This window comes from Oryzias melastigma, linkage group LG21, assembly GCF_002922805.2.
Source record: "Oryzias melastigma strain HK-1 linkage group LG21, ASM292280v2, whole genome shotgun sequence".
NCBI lineage: Eukaryota > Metazoa > Chordata > Actinopteri > Beloniformes > Adrianichthyidae > Oryzias > Oryzias melastigma.
This window is the reverse complement of record NC_050532.1, coordinates 18035058-18055750: the sequence shown is the minus strand read 5'-3', so window position 1 is coordinate 18055750 and position 20693 is coordinate 18035058. Positions and strand designations below refer to the sequence as shown.

Sequence of the window (20693 nt, the reverse complement as noted above, 5' to 3'; positions counted from 1 at the left end):
GTTTTTATAAAAGGGGGAAATCTTGCACAGACTTAATATATGTAATTCTAGTCATTAATGTATCTGTAATGCTCATATTAAACCACAGCATTCATGAAATTGAAAAACATTCTTAGATGGTTTAGATGTTGTTAAAAACATTTAGTATTATGGTCCTTACTGTACTTCATGTAGTTTTTTTCTATTATAAAAGATGGCTTAATGTGGACAATAGTATAACAAATCTAACAAAAAACTGAAGTATAAGTAAACAAACAAAAAATTACAATATTCTAATAACATTATAAACTTGAGTGGACGCCAAAGCCTGTCAGCCGCCCTCAACGAAAATGGGAGAAAAAAGTCTGAGAGAAGTTATGAAAAATCATCATTATGGAACAGAAGCACGGAGAGCGGCCAGCATTGCAGGGGAAGCAGGGCAGTGACTTATCTACAGGGGCACACCAGTTTCCATGGCAACTTTTGATGGCAGAGGGGATAACAGAATGAGGTAATCACTCCATTGAGCTCTACCAGTGATTTCACAACATGGTAATAAATTGCTTCATTTAAAACTTGGTTGGAGAAAAGCCACACGGACAACCTTATTGAATTCGATTACACTTTGGATAGATCTAATGTATGAAGTTGCACATGATATTTTTGTCCGTAGTGGGGTGAGGTCGACTTAAAAGAAGCCCTTTTTTGTGTCACCTGTCAAACATCAGCATGCTTGTGTCTCAGTATTATCTAGCTAAATATTACTTTTTAAGATAATTGTTTATTTTTCTAAAAATAAAGAATTTTTATACTTAATAAAATTTTAATAAGATTTTGCACCATAATTTCTTATTTAAATTTAAACAGATCTTGTGCATCATTTACAGCCACAGATGCAGATTTTATTTTTTAAAAGTTGAAGTAAGTTACTTTTTGTACTGATTGCTTTTGATGTTCTCATCAACGTCAGAGTAAATGATGTTTATGTTTCCTGTTTGGTCCCAGAGAACCAATTCCACCAGCATGCCGCTGATGCTGGTGACCTTAGTGGAGAAACCTCATCATTAGGAGACGATGAAAGGCTTTTATGTCACTTTAGGTTGTTTCAACTTCCTCATTATTTCAAACTATGAATGATGACATAGTCTGTCATGGGAAAACACGTGCCCCACCATCCCCACCCTTTTTATAAATCCTCTTTTTGTATTGTATTCCCACAAACTCAAGTAAAACATGCACAATGTAAATATAAAATGCATGCTATAAGCTACAACAAAACTGTGCTGGCCTGTTTGCTTCTCATGTATGTTATCAATTAATTAGAATTTAAATGTTTTTTTTAGCTGAGTTCAATTTCTCTTGCCTCTACTTGTAAAAAAATAAATAAATAAATAAAAACATCCCCTAAGTTTAGCTTAAAAAAACAGCCAACAAAAAAATATAATTTGAAGGGTTCACTAAGCATTGAATTACATAACCGTCTAAAAAAATGTGAAAGCATGAACATTAACAAATATCTGTTTGAAAACAGTTACAAACCCTCTTCCAAAGTTTTAGAAACAGAAACAATTGTCTGAAAATGAATGAATGTTAGTTTGAAGCGCCCACTGGTGCACTGGTTTTATCACCATAAAAGGACAACTACAACTCTTTGTGTCATTTTTGTGCATATGTTTTTAGCCAAATGAGAAAAGTATGGACTTTTCAGAAAGTATGTGTTAAGTTACATCTGTCATAAAAGTAATCTAGACATTTTCTTCATCAGGTTGATGGGGCTGCAGTCTACTTAGTAACTTCCTCCTGGTCCTGCGGTAGAATACCGAGAAATACCTCTCCAGCAAGAGGTTCCAGACATGTCTGGAGCACCTCCCTGGGGAGGCATCAGAGAAGCATCTAGACAAGATGGCTAAGCCACCTAAACTGGCTCTTCTTGATGTAGTAAATATTATGAATTTCCTCTGCATGACTGAGCTTCTCGCCCTATCTCTAAAGCCTATTTAAGCATCAGGGACTTTGTTCTCACGGGTATGACCCTGAGATCATGACCACAGGTGAGTGCTGGTACAAAGATCAAAAAGGTAGCTTCACTTTATGGCTACTTTCTGCATCAAACCAATCCACCAGCTGATTTTTCTCCTGTCATCGTCCAATTGTCCTTCACTCCTGAACATGACCCTAAATAACTTAAACTCTTACAGTTGGAGCAGTAGCACTACACCTATTACCACCAATTCTCTCCAGTCTAGTACCATGGCCTCCGACTTGTCAGTGATGACCCTCATCTCAGCCTCTTCCTTCTTGACTGGGAACCACCTAAACAAATACTGTCAGTTCTGAAGCTAAGAGATTGTCTACAACCTCAGGGCCAGACCTTATCTGACCCATGGCTGTGTTTAGAAGTTCTGTTCATAAAGATTATTAAGAGAACTGGTGGTAGAGAGCCACCCTGCCAGAGTCCAACATGCACCTGAATCAGCTCCGACTTACTGCCAGCTACATGGACCAGGATCCTGATGGATGTCTGAGAATTACACTCCCTGGACTCTTTACTTGCTAGCACTGCCCACAAGACACCACAGGGAACATGGTTGTTCACCTTCTCCAATCTCCAAAACACAAATGAACTGGAGGAGTGAACTGCCACACACCCTCTCTATGGAGAATGTAGAGCCGGTCTTCTGTTCCACGACCAGGACAGAAATCGCACTGTTGTCCTAAATCAGATTGAGTATTGACTCAAGTTTCCTCTCCAGTACTCTGGAATATATTTTTTGTAAAGTTGAGAAGTGGGATTCCCTGATATTTGGAAAATATTCTTCAGTTTAATTCAGTAATAAGGGGGACAACCATCCTACTTCTGTGGTATTTTCACCTGTCATGCAATGCAGTAGAGACACGTCAACCAAGACTGTCTCAAATTATCTGGAGGCTTAGGTACTTGGAGTGGACTTCATCTACCCCAACTTGCCAACTTGGAGCATCTCAATTACCTTAATGCTTTCAGTTAGAAGGGATCAAGTATCTCTAACCTCTCCTTCCTCAACAGAAAGCACGTCAACAGGGCTGAGGAGATTCTCAACGTATTCCTTCCAGCGACTGACGGTATCCTCAGTCCAAGTCAACATTTTCTCTTCTGCGCTAAAAGCAATCCCAGCAGGAAGCTGCTTCCCTCTTTCCAGAATCTCTTCAAGATTGACCAATAGTCCTTCTACATGTCCTCAATGAACTTCTCCCTGGGTTGAGTTTTTAACTTTACAACTCTCCGGGCCAATGCCCTGCCAGGATTGCAGGAAATTAGGCTTAACTTCGCCTTTCTGAGTATTTCTTTATTCAAATCACTGTGAATCAGGAGCAAAGAAAAATGATTTAGCAAAAAGCTTACAGCTGTGACGTAGAAGCTACTACAGCAGGCCACAAGCTTCCTGCTCCGCTTCATTCTGATGCATCCATTTGTAGACTAACAGATCCGTGAACGTCTTTGTTTTTCTCGTCCGAGTTGGCTTCTGACTCCAAACTGTACAGCTGGATAACTCTGGTATTGCTCATCATTTTTGTTACATTGATAATATTAGGTTAGGGGTTGTAAGCTAGCAGGAGAGTATGTAGATGGATGATTGGAAATGGGGGCAGGCTTACTCTGCACCAACAGTCCCGCCCACAACTCACAGGCAAATTTCTAATGAACTTCTGCCACTCTGCAGAAATTATGTCCTAGAAAATGACATTTTATTGATTTTTGCTAAAAAATTTAAAATTATATTCATGGGAAAGCTTAGAAAATTGATCTAAAAGATGATAGTAATGGGACTTTATCATACCTCGACTGATACATTTTCCGTACTTAGTTGGTAATTCAAGAATAATTTTAAACTTTTTGGAAAGAACATTTCTGCATTTTTAGGGCAAAAATTCCCCCTTGGATGCTTATTGAGTTTATGTATTAGAACTTATTTTTTATCCTGCTTCAGTATGATTAAAAAAAGTGATTGGGAAAATGTCAGGCAGCGGTTTGGTGTTAGATGATGTCTGTGGGAACATATGGTGCATGTGCCTCGAGACAGCAGCTTCATTCACACATGCAGGGCCAAGCAGCAATGACACTGGGGACAAATGCTGCAGTATCTCTGACCCTGCAAAGTAATGACATCATGTGACGCAGAACACTTCAAAACAACCCCAGTGTGCAAAGCTAGGTTTACAACCTTCAGCTTCGTTGTGTAGAAAAATATTTATGAACGCAATTCTTTCAGACCACGTGACTGGTCGAACATTTGCAGGCCAAAGGCAGGGAGCGCTGACCTCTAGCAGATTAAATGATATTGTGAAGTCTCACACTAAGCCACAAGTTGGGTGGCCTTTTTTTTTTTTTTCATTGGGAGCAGATGGTGAGAGCGCATGCAACAGTATATGGGCTAAGGCACAGCGGCAGTGTTTTGCAGCGGTGGATTATTCTGAGAGACAGGGCTGTAATGGTTCATACAAATGATGAGTAAGCCCTGTGACTTGTTCTCTGGGTGTAAGCATATGGGCGGCTGTGGCAGAGTGAAGGAGAGAAAGACGAACTGAGAGAGCACTTCTGTCGTGAGACCTGGATTAGGCTCTTGGACACTGCATGCTGCTGTAGCGGCTGCTGTTTTGCAGATTGCTCTAGATTCTCAGAGATTATGCGCCATGAATGAATGTCACACTGAATGAATGAATGGCGGTGTGATGTTCAAAACAACACAGCACGATATCCGCTGTCCTTTGAAAACGGAAAACGCGTCAGGGAGACGGTTCATGATTTATTCAAGCCAAGTGGCTGACGTTGCGGAAATCATTTTTTATTATTACAGAAATGAAGTCATCTGTGAAAGAGCGATCTCTGCTTGAGCAGATTGACATTCACTTTATTAGTCAAATGATGCATCCAAAAGGTCAAGTGAAAGGTCCTTTTATCAACATTTTCTCCCACTTTGAAACTGTAAACAAAAATAAAGATAAAATATAGTTCATAATTACACACACGGCGCTCTATTCTAAGAGAAATAGCTGCACACTTTAATATGTTTTAACCCAAGGCGCCCAGCTTTGCATGGGAACACTGCTTCCCATGTGTGCAGCCCTGAGACATACCCCCCACCCCCAACCCACGCACACAAGCACGCAGACATCTGCATCACTAGCCTTTGTTTTCACCAGTCAGCACATATGCCAGCCCTGATCAAGAGTGTTTGTGAAAGTGACATGAATAGAACAATGATAGTTCTCCGTTTCTACACTGAATCCACAGCACTTTTTAACCAAAAAGAAAGGTTAATAAATCCCCAAAAATTGAAAGTTTTTTTTCCCATTCTGATTTAGTTATAAAAATGCAATCAAAGCTCCATTTGTGGCAGTGTTAAAAAAGGACTGTGAGCCACAGGCTTTCCTAATGGAACTGTGATTTGATCAAACAAAGAGCACTGCAGCCTGAAGAGGACACAGCCTTACTGGAGGAAATGCACAGCGAGATTATCTTTTCATGATATCTACTAAGTAGAAACATTGCTCCCTAAAGTAAAATGTAATGACATTTAGCTTACTTGTATTTCAGAGTGAGCTCATGTCATAGAGAAGTCCAAATGACTGTCAAACCTGTCTATTAACCCTTTAACACCGGAGCTCTAGTGTTTATATTCTTTGATTTAATGTAACTTTTTAACCATTAACACGATCAATGTAATTCCAGTAGATTCTGATGTTAGAGTCTGTTAAAGGTTTTGTGTTGAAGATTCACCGCCAACAAGTCAGGTGTTGAAGGGTTAATAGTCGTACTATAAGCTGTCTTTGCAAGAAAATAAATAAAAATTACTGCAAACACACTTTTGTAAATAATGTTACTGCACCATTTCCACTATATTTTAAACAAGCTTAAGCCAAAAGTTACATAATTTTACTGCTAATTTTAAAGTCCCATTATGACTTTTTTTATTATTTTAAAAGCTCCCAGTAATGTTGTGGGTTGTGGGATTTTGGTTAAAAACTTCATAATCATAATTAAATGTCTTCAAAAAGTCATTGTTGATCTGAAGTCTCTGTTTGCAAAATCTCCTCTGAGGGGGCGTGGCTTTTGGAGCTGAGGGGTTTTGTGCATGTGCATCAATTCAAACAGAGACCGTTTGACAGCAATTTAAAGGGAGAAATACTCAGAAATGCAAAAAATGAAACGATTTCTTATTACATTTGTTCTCCTTTATGGGAAAAATGCCACACATACATGTTAAAAACAAAAAAAAACATGATTTTCATCGGAGGGGGACTTAAAATTAAATATTTTTTGGATTCCTGAAATTATTTTAAATTATATAAAAACAATATTTTTGAATATTTTCATTCAAGGTGATGCTAAACTAAGTGGAGTCCTCGTATTACCAACATATGGCATGAAGGGGTTAATTAAATGCGTCTAATGGTGGTTCCACTTCAGGTCGCCCACCCAGACAGTCATTGGAATGAGCCAGCCCAGGCTTTAAGCTCCCTACTCAGGTCCTGGAAGTGGTTTAGGACAGGATTATTTATTAGGGATTGGCGGTGGGATTTGGCCAGGGACTTCCACTTATTCGGTAGAAGTACACAGTGGTCCGACCTAACCTGACATGTCCATCACCGCATCCCTAAAACGGCATCATGGGAGTTGAACCACTCATATTTTTCATTTATGATTTATTTTAAGTATATTTGCTTGCTTTTATTTATTGAGGAGACATGAGATTGGAGAACTAAATATATAAACAGATGAGTGTTGTTTATGAATAAATGCAGGATTTGATTTTCATTTATGTGCATTCATTGTTCACACTCTCAGTTGGCCAGATGCTGCTCGATGAGTTTAGGCTAAAAGACTGGAGCAGTTTCAGAACTGTAAGTGAGGTTTCACACTCTGCATACATTTTCATTTGTTCACCACATGGCTGCAGTCTGCATAGATTAGATGCACTTGAGCTGGTTTGTGCAGCCATTCTTGAAAATCAGGAAGAACTTTTTGGTGTGTGTGTGCGTGCGCGTGTGTGTGCATAAGTGTGAAAAAGGCTGTAGGGATTCAACAGCACATTATTGAAGTGGATGTCTTTTCTCCAACAGCCAAAGAATGAAAAAGTGGTGCTGAAAATGCAGCACCATGGACAGTTTCTTAGTCAAAGTGACTTCTGGTTTGTCAAAAAGCTTGCTTCCTTTTGTATCAAGAACACACAACTATTCCTTAGCGTGGTCCAAACTGTTAAACATGCGTCAAAATTATGGCTGAGCTGACATTTTACATTAAATAAACATCCTTTTAGGGGACTGTTAACTCAGGGATACAACCATAAAAGTAAAACCCATATTATCACTCCTCCGCCTCTGTGCTTGACAATAGTATTGGATTTTACTGGCAAAAATACTCACACTTACTGTAATTTTCATTTTGTCCAAAAAGCCTCTCTATTTATAAATGTCCAACACTATAACATGTTTTAGTCTAAAAATAAAGAGATTTATTTTTATTAGATCCCGTGCACTTAAAACTTCAAACCCATATTTGTGAGAAATTGATGGTAAGCTGTCAATTCTTTTAGTTTTTCTAATTTATTAGCTTCATTTTAAACCTTTTAACATTGCAGATCGTACTTTTTAAAAGAAAAAAAAAAGATGAACTCAATTCATTACTTTAAAACAGCCTTCAGCTGGCATGTACACATATAAGTTGAACTTTCACCGAAGCAAAAGTAAAGTCCAGCGTATAACCCTGGGTTAAACAGTGAACGGATGTTTTGACAGATGTTTGGAAATGTTGGCCCAATAATGTATGTTAATTGGTGAAGTGCTCGACAAAGCAGAAAGCATACTACACAGCTCCTCCAACAATATGCTGCTTTATATGCAAGAAAGCTTCTATGTCTTTAGAAAAGCCACTTAAATAGCAGCAATAAACCAAAATTAAACAAAGTTTCATTCATCTTTATATGCTTAACAGACATAGTGGTGGTAATAGAAGATTTGGTAAACAGCATTGGGACATTAGAGACCGTACTTTGTTATTCTGGGGAGAATAAATCTTGGAATTTCTGATGCAAATTTAACCAAAAGTGGTTTGGATGCATTTTCCTACAAAATAACATATGTTTATGACTTTGTGATAAAAAACTGTTTCTGTCAGAAAAATAAAAAGAGATCCAACTCACCACATTGCCAGAATGTGAAACTGGCAATCAATGTTTTATGTCGTGTTTTTAATCTTTAAAAGCTGCTTAAATTTTGAATGAAGTGCTTCAAAATTCCTGAAAAAAAATGCTTGAAATGGACGGAGAAAATAAATAATTCTGAGAGCTGAAAGAAAAAAAAATTAGGACTAAACCAAGAGACTGAACTTTACTTTTCTATGAACCTACTACTAACCCCAATTTCTGTTGGTTAAAATGAGGTTACACCTCTTTTAATTTTTGAAAAAGAACATTTTTTAGATTTGTACAGCAATAAATGCAAGGTTCAGGAGTAAAAAAAAAAAAAAAAAAAAAGAGAAAAATCAGATATTGAACATATTTCCATTATACTATCACAATAAATAATTCTAAAAGCTGTATCTCAAACTGTTCTTGTATATTTTAGATTCTGATAGTCGATTGCCTATTTTTTTAACCATGTAACATTGAAGCTCCAGTGTTCATGTTTTTTGATTTACTGTAACTTTCAATTGTTAACATGATCAACGTAACTCCAGTAGATTTTTATGCACCGCTTTTCCCCTCATCGCGTGAAAACTGAAAAGTTACAGTATGGTAAGGATTTTGTGTTTAAGCGTCAGGTGTTAAAAGGTTAAAGAAAAATAAAATCAGTTCATGAGTTTACTGTTATTTCTGAGAAAACTCTGGTGATTCTGTCACAAAAAGTCATAAGGTCCACGTAAGTCATATTTACTTAAAAATATATTATGGTTTATTGTAAAAGCATTCCCTTTGATTTTTTTTAATAATGATTATGCCATTTTTAACCAAAAAAAAGTGTATTGTTTTTTTTGAGACATTGTTTCTGCAGAGCGGCAGTAGTTCATCAGAACTTTGCCTCCGAGTTGTGGGCGGGACTGTTGGTGCAGAGTAATAACCTTGGGCTCCTACGGCAAGCATTATGGCTCCGATGTAACCGCCTTTATGTAACAATAAATTTGCCGGAGGAACCTCCACTGCACATGATCTCATCCAAACTCTGCGATCTGGCCTCTCAGAAACCATTTCTTGGGGTTCAAACTGAGAAAATTAAGACGCTGCACGTTTTGTGAAGTGGGGGAATTAATGATCTAAATCGTAATAAATGGCGGGTTAACCTACGCAAATTCAGAGTTTGACGAGGTCGTCAGCCATCGGGAGTCATCAGCTATAGCTAGACTATTCCTGTGTCACACTTGAGCTGTAACGCTTGCTGTAGGAGCCCGGGGTAAGTCCGCCTCTACCTCCCAGCATCTGTTCACCCTCTCTCCCACTAGCTTAAAGCCCCTCACAACCCCAACAAAAATGGCAAGTAATATTGGAGCAGTTTTGAGCCAGATGCCAGCTCAGACAAGGAAAATGATGGATCTATTTGTCTGCAAGGGGATGCATCAGAGTGGAGCGGTGCAGGGAGCTCGTGGCCCTCCAGTTGTAGCATCTTTGTCACAAGCTTTTTCAAACTGCATTTTTTCATCTGCTCCTGATTCACAGTGATTTGAATAAATAAATACTCTGAATGAATACTACATCATGAGAAAAATGCTGAAAAACACAATTTTTATTGGTATGCGTCTCAAAGGTTGGTGATCAACTAAAGTTCCCACTAAATCTAAAAAAAGCAAGAAGACAGGTGAGACAGTTTTTCAGATTTTAAAATGTTGGCGGCTGGATAGCTCAGTTGGTAAAGTGCAGAACCAGCACACGTGGTTGCTTAATGATCTTTATCCAGTGTGGACCCTTCACACTACCCCATAAAACACAGGGTTGTGTCAGGAAGGATAAAACTCTGCCAAACCACAATCCCCGACAGGATGAGCCAAAATGTGACAAAAGTGCCTAATTTTAAAAATATATTCTTTTTTATTTTTTAAATCTCATGTTGGAGGTTTTTTTTGTTGTTGTTGTTAGACAGCAGCTGTCAAGCATGGAGGCAGTGCAGTGATGATATGGGCTTTCTTTGAAGCCACTGGACCAGACCAACTTGCATTTTACTGAGCCAACGGTGAACTCATCTGTATACCAAAGCCTTGTTGACTCAAACACGAAGCCATCTGTCTGTCAGCTAAAGCTCGACTGAAATTGGGTCATATAACAAGACAATGATCCCGGCGCACCGTATCTACAGGAGAAAGCCTAATAAAGACGAGTCCAAACGTTGCAGTGAACCTGATCAACTTTCATCCTGACTGAGTTTCAGTGGAAAAGAGCTCACAGATGAAGTGGAGCGGCGTTGATTATGACTAAAACTCAATAAATCCACTCTAAACTCCAAATGATGGCGCTTTGATGTACCTTTTCGGTTGTGATAATCTGCTTTGGCTCTCCAGTTAAAGAAGTCTGTCAGCCTGGAGGAGGAGGAGGAGGAGGATGGGGAGGGGATGTGGGCTTTCACGCGGGGGGCATCGGAAGAGCTGCAGCAGTGACACAGGAGGGGGGTACCCGAGGTAGAGCGCGCAATAAGCCCGCCGGGAGCAACGTCACTCCCCTTGACATATTAACCGCTGCCCACTGCGAGCGCACGGCGCAGCACCACAGCGCGCGCGTCTGGATCTCCTCCATCAGCCCCGGCACGAAATGCGTTGCGAACCGAACAGCACGAACCTCCCCGATTCCGTGCGACTCGGCGAGGAGGCACTGAAACGCACGGGCACCCAAGCGGGCTGAAGGAGTCCAAAGCGGGCGGCCGGGCGGGTCAGTGGACGGAGGGAAAAGTGCGCCGCGCTGCGCGTCGAGCATGCTCAAGGAAGCGCCACAAAGAGACAACATTCGCAACTTCGGGATTTACTTGTAAAGGCGCTTTTACTGGAGATCTGGGAATAATCTGAAAATAATCATGCCTGTAAGAAGAGGTCACGTTGCGCCACAAAACACGTTCCTTGGATTAATTATTCGGAAATTCGAGGGTCAAAGTAAGTATCTTATGAGGATTTATCCATTTTTACGCATGTAAATAAATATTATTTTTTCCCCAATACATTCAAATGATGTCAATGTCAGTTTTTAAAATGTTTTGTGTGATTTTAATAGATTATCAATCATATTTTTAATAGTTTTAAAATGATCTGTCATTTGAGAAACTGTGCCAGATTCTGAGAAACTATGACAGCTTCTCATGTTTCTTCTCCATGCAGACCGAAAATTTGTAATAGCCAACGCCAGGGTGGAAAACTGTGCTATTATCTACTGCAACGATGGCTTCTGTGAGATGACAGGCTTCTCCAGGCCAGATATCATGCAGAGGCCCTGCACCTGCGACTTCCTTCATGGAGACCTGACAGACAAGGATGCCATCAAGCAGGTGTCTCAGGCTGTGCTTGGGTCTGAGGAGCGCAAGGTGGAGATCACCTACCACCGGAAGGACGGTGAGTAACTGGCGTGACTTTCACTCCAAGCTTCCCTCTCAGCTGAGAGGTGTCTTTTGTTGACGTCTGAGCTGCAAGGAGAGAGGATAGCCTGGCTGGGTGGCTGGCTGGCTGCTGCAGCCACTCTCACTTCATGATGTGGCCTGTCACTTGCACACTAACGACCCAGAGTCAGTTACAAGCTGCAAACCCCACATTACCCCGGGGTAGGAAAACATCTTGGATTAAAAATAATTCCATTCTGTTGTTTTTGGCTTTTTTATTTGAAAGTAATCCATAATTTTTACATCCAGAGTTTGCACAAAATTTAAAGCATAAAACGTACAATTATTTTGATTTAAATTAGTTCAAAGGCACTAAAAACACAATTATATGCTTTAACTGCTACAAATGTTTATCATTTCAGGTCTAAAACCCGCTAAATAACCAAGCCTTATTTGCCTATGCAAGAGGAAATCTATTTGCATAAACGGTGCTTCTTGGTTTTTGCATAATTTAGTGGTATGAAGTCAAAAAAAGCAATAAAAGAGACTGTGTCAGGTTATCCATTATGAATGGGGCTCTATAGTTCGATTGGGTGTAGGAAGCAATGATCACAGTAAGAGACCATAAAAAAGACAGATGTTGAAGTCGTGACATCAGCCGCCGGTTTGGTGTGCTCAGATTTTGAAGTCTTCGCCTGCATTCTGGGCTAAACAGTCTTCATCTTTAAATGTAAATGAAGATTGAAAAGGGAAATCACAAATCCAGGTTTAACCATTAGGTCAATGAGATGGTAAATATTAAAAAATAATATCAATTATTTGGAGAATTTTGCAAAAAAATGCATTTTATGAGTCAAATTAAAGACTTTTTATGTTTAGACCTTAGAGTTTTCCTGGATTACTGTTACTTTTATCATTATTTCTAGCTTTGTAGAGAGTGATATTATATCATAAACGTGGTCTCTGATAGCTTTGATTCTAGGGTTTGTGTTTTCAATGGTATGAATCCCTGTCTGGCCATGAATGATGCACAGCAGAGAAAGCAATCCGGAGTCGGAGAGATTTAATATAATGTTTCCACTCAGTGGCTTAAATCCCCGGATTGACCACCTCCTGCTGTGGTCTCACAGGAGCACGGCACATATCTGTACCGAGAAAAGCTGAAAGCACACACCTTACACCCCAGGATCACTTTTCCTCTTCACTCATTCCTGATTCTAGTCTGCACCTAGAAGTGGGACTTGTTGGTACAAAACTACCAGTCTGAAGGGAATTGAGATAACATCTGAAGCACGTCAAGTATTATAATATTGAACCATCACTATGCTACTTTAAGGTCATATAAAGTGAATAGAATGACTATTTGTGCTGGTTTAAAACATCATATTTATTTGCACCAACAATTTTGTGTGATCAGCTTTAATTGGAGCCAGCTTTCCTCTGATTGGTTTATTTAAAGGATAATGCTACAACCTAGTCTTTACTAAGTGGTTATAAATGAAACCATTGTCCAGTCCATGTGTCGAAACAGTCAATGGTACGGAGAGATTTACATTGCTCTGCAGCTTTATGCTACACTGTTTCACTGCAACAGATCACAGTGAAGATCTTCCTGTTCATCCTAAAATTTAGTTAAAGGTAAATCTACTGTAAAACTGTAAAATGAAGCACATTGACCTTTCCGACACACTCTGATTGCTCAAAAACGGACAGAATTCCATTTTTTCAGCAGACTCCTGGCCAGGCAAAACGCTCCCTAAAGACCTACTCAAATGAAAGTTGTCCGTTTTGAGTTTTTAACATGTTCTTATAGCATTTCTCTCATAAGAGAGGATCTACACAAATAATTTATGATTAAAACTCAATTTCTGATAATTTTTAATTTAAATCGCGTTGGATCAGAAAAGCAGATGCTTGAAAAACCTGGGGCTAATGATGCAGCTACTGACCGGGTGTGCCAAAGTCTTTCTTACCACTCCGCTCCTCCGCCCTTTTCACAGATTCATTTTCCTCGTCCGAGCAGGCCTCGGATCAAAAACTGCACAAAAACTGATCCAATATTGCTCGCCATCATTTTTGCATCGCTAATGCTAGCTTGGGGCTAGAGCAACAGTCCCGCCCACAACTCAGAATTGTATTTCCATTCCACTGTGCATAAAATATTTCCTAAAAAAAACAAAAACAAAAAAGCTTTTTGAATTTGGCTAAAAACAATACCTTCATAATCAAAAGACTACTGGGAATGGTTTACCGAAAGAAAAAATATGGTTGGAGTGGAACTTTAAAGAACTAATCTTGTGGCAAAATCAGCATCACTGAGTTTTGTTTGCAGTATGTTGGGGCAAAAAAAAAAAAAGATTCAGAATTGCTCGCCATTTTTGTTGCACCGCTAATGTTAGCTTGTGGTTGTAAGGAGCTGTAAGCTAGCGGGAGAGAGTGTAAAGAAAAGGATGATGGGATATCAGCAGTGGCTACAACTGAGAGACAAATTTCTGATGAACTTCTGCCGCACTGCACAAACTTTGTCCTAGAATTTTAAAATGTTGGCTAATCATAATTAAGACTATTGGGAACATTTTGAAAACAGATCAAAATATGATTAAACAGATCGGTCCTGGATTGTCCTTTAGAAGAGCAATTTTAACTAGTGTGGAAGGAAAAAAAATCCTTTTCAAAAACATTTATATTGACCTCAAAACTTGTTTTTTTGTAGTGCAACACAAAAGCAAAATACAAGCACACAAATCACAATTGGTCTCCAGTAAAGAGTGTAAGCAGAAGGCAAGAAGTGATATTTTATTCAAAATTTCTGAGCCGAGGACTTAATTTTTAATTGTGTGTTTGGTGAAATTCCAAGCAGTGGATACAAGTTTAATCTATTATTAGCATTGGGGTCACTTTCATTTTTTTTTTATTTATTGTTTGCATTGCTAATGGCAGACAAACCTGGAGCCAACTGCTTAACGGATTTTTGCAAAAACCTGCAAAATAAAAAAAATCCAACAGCACAGTCTGGGGTTTCCTAGTGAGAGCAGAAACAGCTTAGTTTATGATAAAAGGATTTCTTTAAGCAGCTTCCTTTCATTTCCCATCCTTCCATGATGTTTGCATCTCTCACTGCGACTCTCCGCCGTCACGTGCCTGTAATGTTTGAGGAGTTGTGAATGAGAGACCATCTTACATTATCTTTGCTTCCAGTCTCGACAATCCTCCCTAGTGAGCATCACGGCTTCAAGACACAACTCTTAATACTTCTCAGATGTATTTGCAGCGAGCGCGTGTGCTCATGAATAAAGATGTCAGGGCTGACAGTGCAGCGATTGGGAATGAGCAGCTTACAGAGTAAATGCATTTAACTGGTATGGAGGACACAAGTCATGCTCTCCAAGTGCTGTAGGGGAATGAAAAATTCATGGCATCCTTGAGAGCAACGAACCTATTGATTCACGTCGGCCTACAAATTGAAGTTGATGGCTGGAAATTGAAAGTATTCATCGTCTATCTGCGTCACAGCATTTTAAGTGACCATTTTAAATAAATAATAATAATAAAAGAAAACATCAGACAATCCTTTGCATAAAACTCTTCTTTGCTGTGTGAGCCAAAAATAATAAAATAAACCGATTACTATTGTGCTTTTTTATCCCTATTGAATCCAATACAACCTAAGGCCTTGTTTAAAAAAATGGTTTTGTAGAAACTTTAATCTGTAGACTAAAACCTTTTAACTTCTTTAGCCTTGAGAGCTTAAACCGTATGCTGTAAGTTAGCGTTTCCAACCTTTCTCAGGCCATGAACCGGTTTAAATTGGAGAATATTTTTTCACAGATCGGCCCAAACGGGGTTGAAGTTGGTGATTTGTAGAAGTGTGTGATTTAAAAAAAAATCCATAAAGGATACAGGTTTTTTTTATATAGAATAACATTTTGATACTCAATCCAGGCTCCAATTATCTTTCAGGACAAAATGATTGATCATATTTTGTCAACATATAAATCCTCACTCATTGGCTGCTTTTTCTTCAACATTTTCCGTGCTGAAGTTTCTGAATGGACGCCTGTCTAATTCAGCCTTGCTGTAGAAAAATTCTCAAATATTACTTTTACAAGTTTTCACAACTCAGCAACTTTATTTGATTGAATCTTCAGTCTCCGTAAAAAAAAAATTGTTTGAACTCTGATGACAATTTCCCCTTTAACATCAAAGCGGAGGCTAACAACTGGTTAGCTTTAGCTTTTTTCCTGACTTTTAAGGTGGGATGGATCAATAAAAGGAAAATAAAGTGATGCCACTGTCATAAACCTGGTATTTTCTAAATCTAATATAAACATGACTCTAAACATGTCTCTAACTTTATTATCAGCGTGTGTAAAACGGTCAAATCTGTCGCCGCCACATGCTACATGAAAACAGATGTCTTAATAATTCCGTATGTTGAGGAAAACTCACGGTTTTGATGGAAACCGCAGCTTTATTGTTCTATGAAGTCTAAGTCTCTTTTTCGGTTTCCTCACTGGCTCTTTTGTCATGAAGAAACATTCCGAATAAGTTTTATTTATGTTTTTTGTTAGCTTTTGGCTACTAGCTAAGCAATCCAGGTGGCTGTTTAAAGTCATGTGAACAAGATGGAAGTTGTGAACAGAATCCCACAGTTTTCCAAAAGAAAACTTCCTTAAGGATCAGAAAATAATGTAAGTAGAACTAATCTAAGTTAGCATGTGTGTTTCTTCTGTTCTGTCTGTGGCCGGTACCGGTACCAAGTGACCACGGACCAGTACGTCACTATCTCCCTATCTTCATCAATATTTTTAGCTGTAAACTAAAATAATAATTTCTTGTGTCCTGATAAAATTTGTATATTAGTAAATACTTGGAAGTTTTGATCGTAGAATATTTTTTGGTTTTTGAGAATCTGAGAAGAAAAAGTCTTGCTTTTGTTTCCCATCCACAACAACCATGGGAACACTTTTTAAAAAGTGAGATTTGGATTTGATGACACCACGTGGCATCAGAAGCAACACAGCTTTGGCTTTTTTCACTGAAAAGGCAAAAAGAAAAAAAAGTTAAGCAGCTTATGTGTATACTTAGAAATTAAAAGTATTGGAACAATGTGAGAGCACGCCAAAGTCTTCTGCTATTCGACTGTGGCTCCTCTTTTTTTTTCCTCATTTCTTCATCTCAATGTGCAGAACCAAAGCCAGTTTTGGAGAAGATGCCACACGTGCAATTGTCTTCCAACAGGGATGCATTATCAATGAGATAAATGCTTTCAGTCAGTGGTTTTCTAAAGCTATCTTATTCCACAGGGTGTAATAATACTTTGTACCTGAATGAGTGTTAACAAAAGGAAGCTGAAACCACGAAGCTAAATGGATAATAGCTACATAACAGCGAGAGCTAAGCTGACTGTTCTGGGACATGTGGTGCGCGTGGGTGCAGGGTTTCATAGGTGCCTCCCCACCAAGGGGACCGGAGGGCCAAGTGCTCCTGCTGAGGGTCTAGTGACAGAAGAGTGAGGACAGAGCCCCTGCAGTACACAAGGTGTGCGGCAGAACACTTGGATGACTAAACTCTAAAAGAGCATATTAATTTTTAATCATGGTAAGCCTTCTTTGGTGTCTTGCACTTCAATTTTCCTCATCTAGTGTCATATCAATTCATCCATGCATCCATCTCATTTCTATGCTTGCTTCATTATGTTCAGGGTTGTGGAGAGGCTAGCATGTTTCCCAGCTGTCACTGGGCAAGAGGCAGGGTACCAGTCCAGCAAAGCCTTCAATCCCCAGGCTGCCTCCTGTCTAAACACTAACAGCTTAGCTCCTGAGATCAGGTGTGCCACTCTATCATTGGGCCTCTCAGGGGCAAATAAGACAAATAGCCCTTTTCCACTTGGACCTACTCTGCATTGCTTGAGTCTATCTAGTTTTTTGTGTTTCTTTGTATGGTCCAACTGTACCAAGCTTTTTATTTCACAGCTCTATTCCCATATATGAACAACTTTGTGTCATAATTCCAGCCCGGAACAAACTACGACTATGAGTTCCTCCAAAAACAGTTCCCACTTAAGTGTTTTAAAAAAAAGGACGCTTTCTAAACGTCACCACCAAAGCTGAGTTCCTGATTGGTTGAAGTTCAACTGGTTTAACTTTTATTGTGCATATAATGGCGGTGCATAGAGCCTGAAAAGATACTTTAAAAAGGTGCGTAGTGGTACGTGGTTGCAAAAGTTATAACGTGGAAGCCCGGAATGAGGACATACCTGCATTTACAGAGACTTTTCATTGTAAGTGGTTGCTTGAATGCGCATTTCTACCACTAAACTTAAACTCCATTTATTGCTTTTGGGTCACTCTTTCAGTGAAATTGGATTTCCAGCAGCTTAAATACAGTAGATGGAGCGCTCCAAAAATATATATGAATAAATAATAAAATATGATGTACTCCATTTTCTCCTCTTTCTAAGTGAGGAGTTGTAAAGTTTATAACACACTATGATGGTCATTTGCAGTTTACATTGGGTGATTGTAGAACATTTATATTTTAGTCTCCATCAAATAATTTTTTCCCCTAATAGTCCTAATTGCTTGGCAGGAGTTTGAACTATAGGTGCACCGAAGTGCAACATTAACATTCCTGCTACATCAGAGTTCATAGAACTGTTCTAGAGTGAAAACATCTTTACTGTAGGGCAACTGTCACCAGGTCAGTGCCTTCGTTAGCTTCCTGTCATACTCTACCTCCTGGCTGCTCGTCTTTCTTCAGCTTAATTCTGCTGCATGAATCTCCTGTCGAGTGTTTTAGTTCTCCTCTCAGGATTAAATGTGATAAAAAGACCCAGGTAGGAAATTGTTGTCAGGGGAGGCAGGTAAGGAACCAGCTATTATCCTTACCTCCCATCATAAGATAAAAAGTAATGAAAAAAATAATATTTGTCCATGCTAATTTTGGACTGCTCAACATTTTTTTAGCAAGCCTAATGTTAGCTTGTGAGGTGCTATAAGCTAGCGAGACAGAGTGTAAAAAAAAAAAGAGTTGATGGGAAATTAACAAAAGGTAACTTTTCCACAAACAGTCCTACTTCCAACTCAGAAGGAAATTTCTGCAAAGTTTCTGCTCCTCTGCGAGAAAAATGTCTTTAAAAACAACACATGCTTTTTTATTTTAGCTAAAAACTGCATAAATCTAGTTAAAATGACCAATGGGAATAGTTTCAGAATAGAAAAAAAATATATGGTTGGAGTGCAACTTTAAGCAGTTTCAACTGCAACATAAAGTTACTACAAGTGAGTCAAACCTGCAAAATAAATTCAAGTGTTATCACAGATACAGAAAAACACACAAATAACTAATGTTAAAAGGATTTTTTGGCTAAAAAAAGAAAAAGAACTCCAAATAGATAACACACAGTATATATTCAGACAGGAAATGTCCTGCCTGTAAAGTAAAACTGCTAACCACCACACCATGCTGCTCATATGAGTTCTTTCATTAAGCAGTTGTGGTGAGTTAAGCAGAATTTAAGATTATGAGGCAGAGAACGATTGGATAAATTTAAACCGAAGTGAAGCAATGCCTGAGCTGCTAGTTATTCCTAATGGTTCTGAGGATGATGATTGAAGATGAAATTAGGCCGGGCTATCTAGCTTGCAGAAGATATTAAGATATGGCCACAAGCCTCAAGGGTTCCAACAAAGGGTTAGATTGCATGGTTTCTCCCTGAGTATCCCAGTCCTGATAGGTTATGCCCCAGTTATGTTGTGCACTGGCTTAAACAGAATAGCCTGCAAACAGAAAAACGTCAGATAACATTAGGGAAGCTTTTTTGTACCAGACAGTAGTTCAAGGCCTGTGTTTAATGGCTGCAGTGATGGAGAGTGCACTGAAAGACGGACACAAATCCTAAAATCACCCGTTTTACTCAAAGCAGACACAATTTTATTAAATAGTGTGAACTCCAAATAAACAAATTGGAAGGAAAATCTAATTTTTTTTATACAAAAGGGATCGGATATCAATGAATATTTCTTATTACTAAGGACCGTATGTGTGTATGAATTTTTAATACATATCAGCAAATTTCTGCTTGACCTTTGAGAGGTCATTGTAATTGAGTCCAAGGAATCACTTGATTAAGCAGCAATGTTTTAATAATTGATGATGGAAATGGGATAATGTAGTAAAATTTCCATTATGAAAAAAGGAGCTTGCCCTCACGTGCTGATTATTTATTCAGACATCTGTAAATTACATTTCTTGGCTCCCGGGACAACAAAAGACACACGGTTAAGGAAAGAATAGACATTTCTACCTCCAGGAGATGTTCATTATAAATGGCAGCTGTGACAATGACAGATCTTAGCGTAGGGTTCTGAGGTTTGGTAAAAGATAAAGATGATGAAAGAGATTTAAACTAAATGGACACCAACCCTCTGTTCTGCAGCTCACATTCATGAAAGTAAAAGTTAATGGAAGAGAGGGAAGAAAATGTATAATGGAAAAATTAAAAAAGCAGAAAATGGAGAGTACTTCATTGCAATTTAAAGCAACACATGAATATATTTTTCAAAATAAAAGTCTAAAAAAAAACGTCATTTGAACTTGCCTAAGAATATAAGTAAATAAATCTGCTCAGTCAAAAACAGCAAACTTAAAGTTTTAGTTCACTTCTTGGATAAAGGGACCAAAAACAAAATATTAACTATGGAAAATGTTTTCAAAAGTAAAGAAAACCTTGGAATAACACCTCTCTTTCATTTCCAATAATGAGATAAGTGTAAAAAAAAAAAATTCTGTCCATCACAACAAAGCACGTATTTTCTTGTCATTGTTGTTTTTGTGATAACATTCAGCCACAACACATTGCAATCTAAAGCAATTGTTTAAATACATTTTAGCTTTGAGTGAAGTGGATGATAACCTCAAATATATAATTTGATTTTGCATATTGAGCTGTGTTTGCACAGCTGGGTTTGTTTTCATCAAACTGATGTCCTGCAGTGGGTTTTAATTCAACAGTACCTACAGTCTTGTTTCACCTCAGAAAATGTTGCATGAATGAATATCACACACACACCTAATAACTGCATAAATGTCTTTGCAGACCCACACATATGCAAGCTAATTCACATGCATATGCACACAACCTATAGTATCTGTGGCAGCCCACGCCA

The 20693-nt window shown here is 38.6% G+C and overlaps 1 protein-coding gene across 1 annotated transcript in view; it reads left to right on the top strand.

Annotated features, from left to right (window-relative positions):
- Positions 1–9741: 9741 nt before the first annotated feature.
- LOC112154927 (potassium voltage-gated channel subfamily H member 7) overlaps positions 9742–20693 on the top strand; it is a gene marked incomplete at its 3' end in the record, with an annotated part of 45144 nt that continues 34192 nt past the window's right edge. Inside the window, 2 exon segments of the mRNA XM_024286190.2 lie at positions 9742–11086; positions 11309–11539. Coding sequence (XP_024141958.1) covers positions 11011–11086; positions 11309–11539 — 307 coding nt within the window.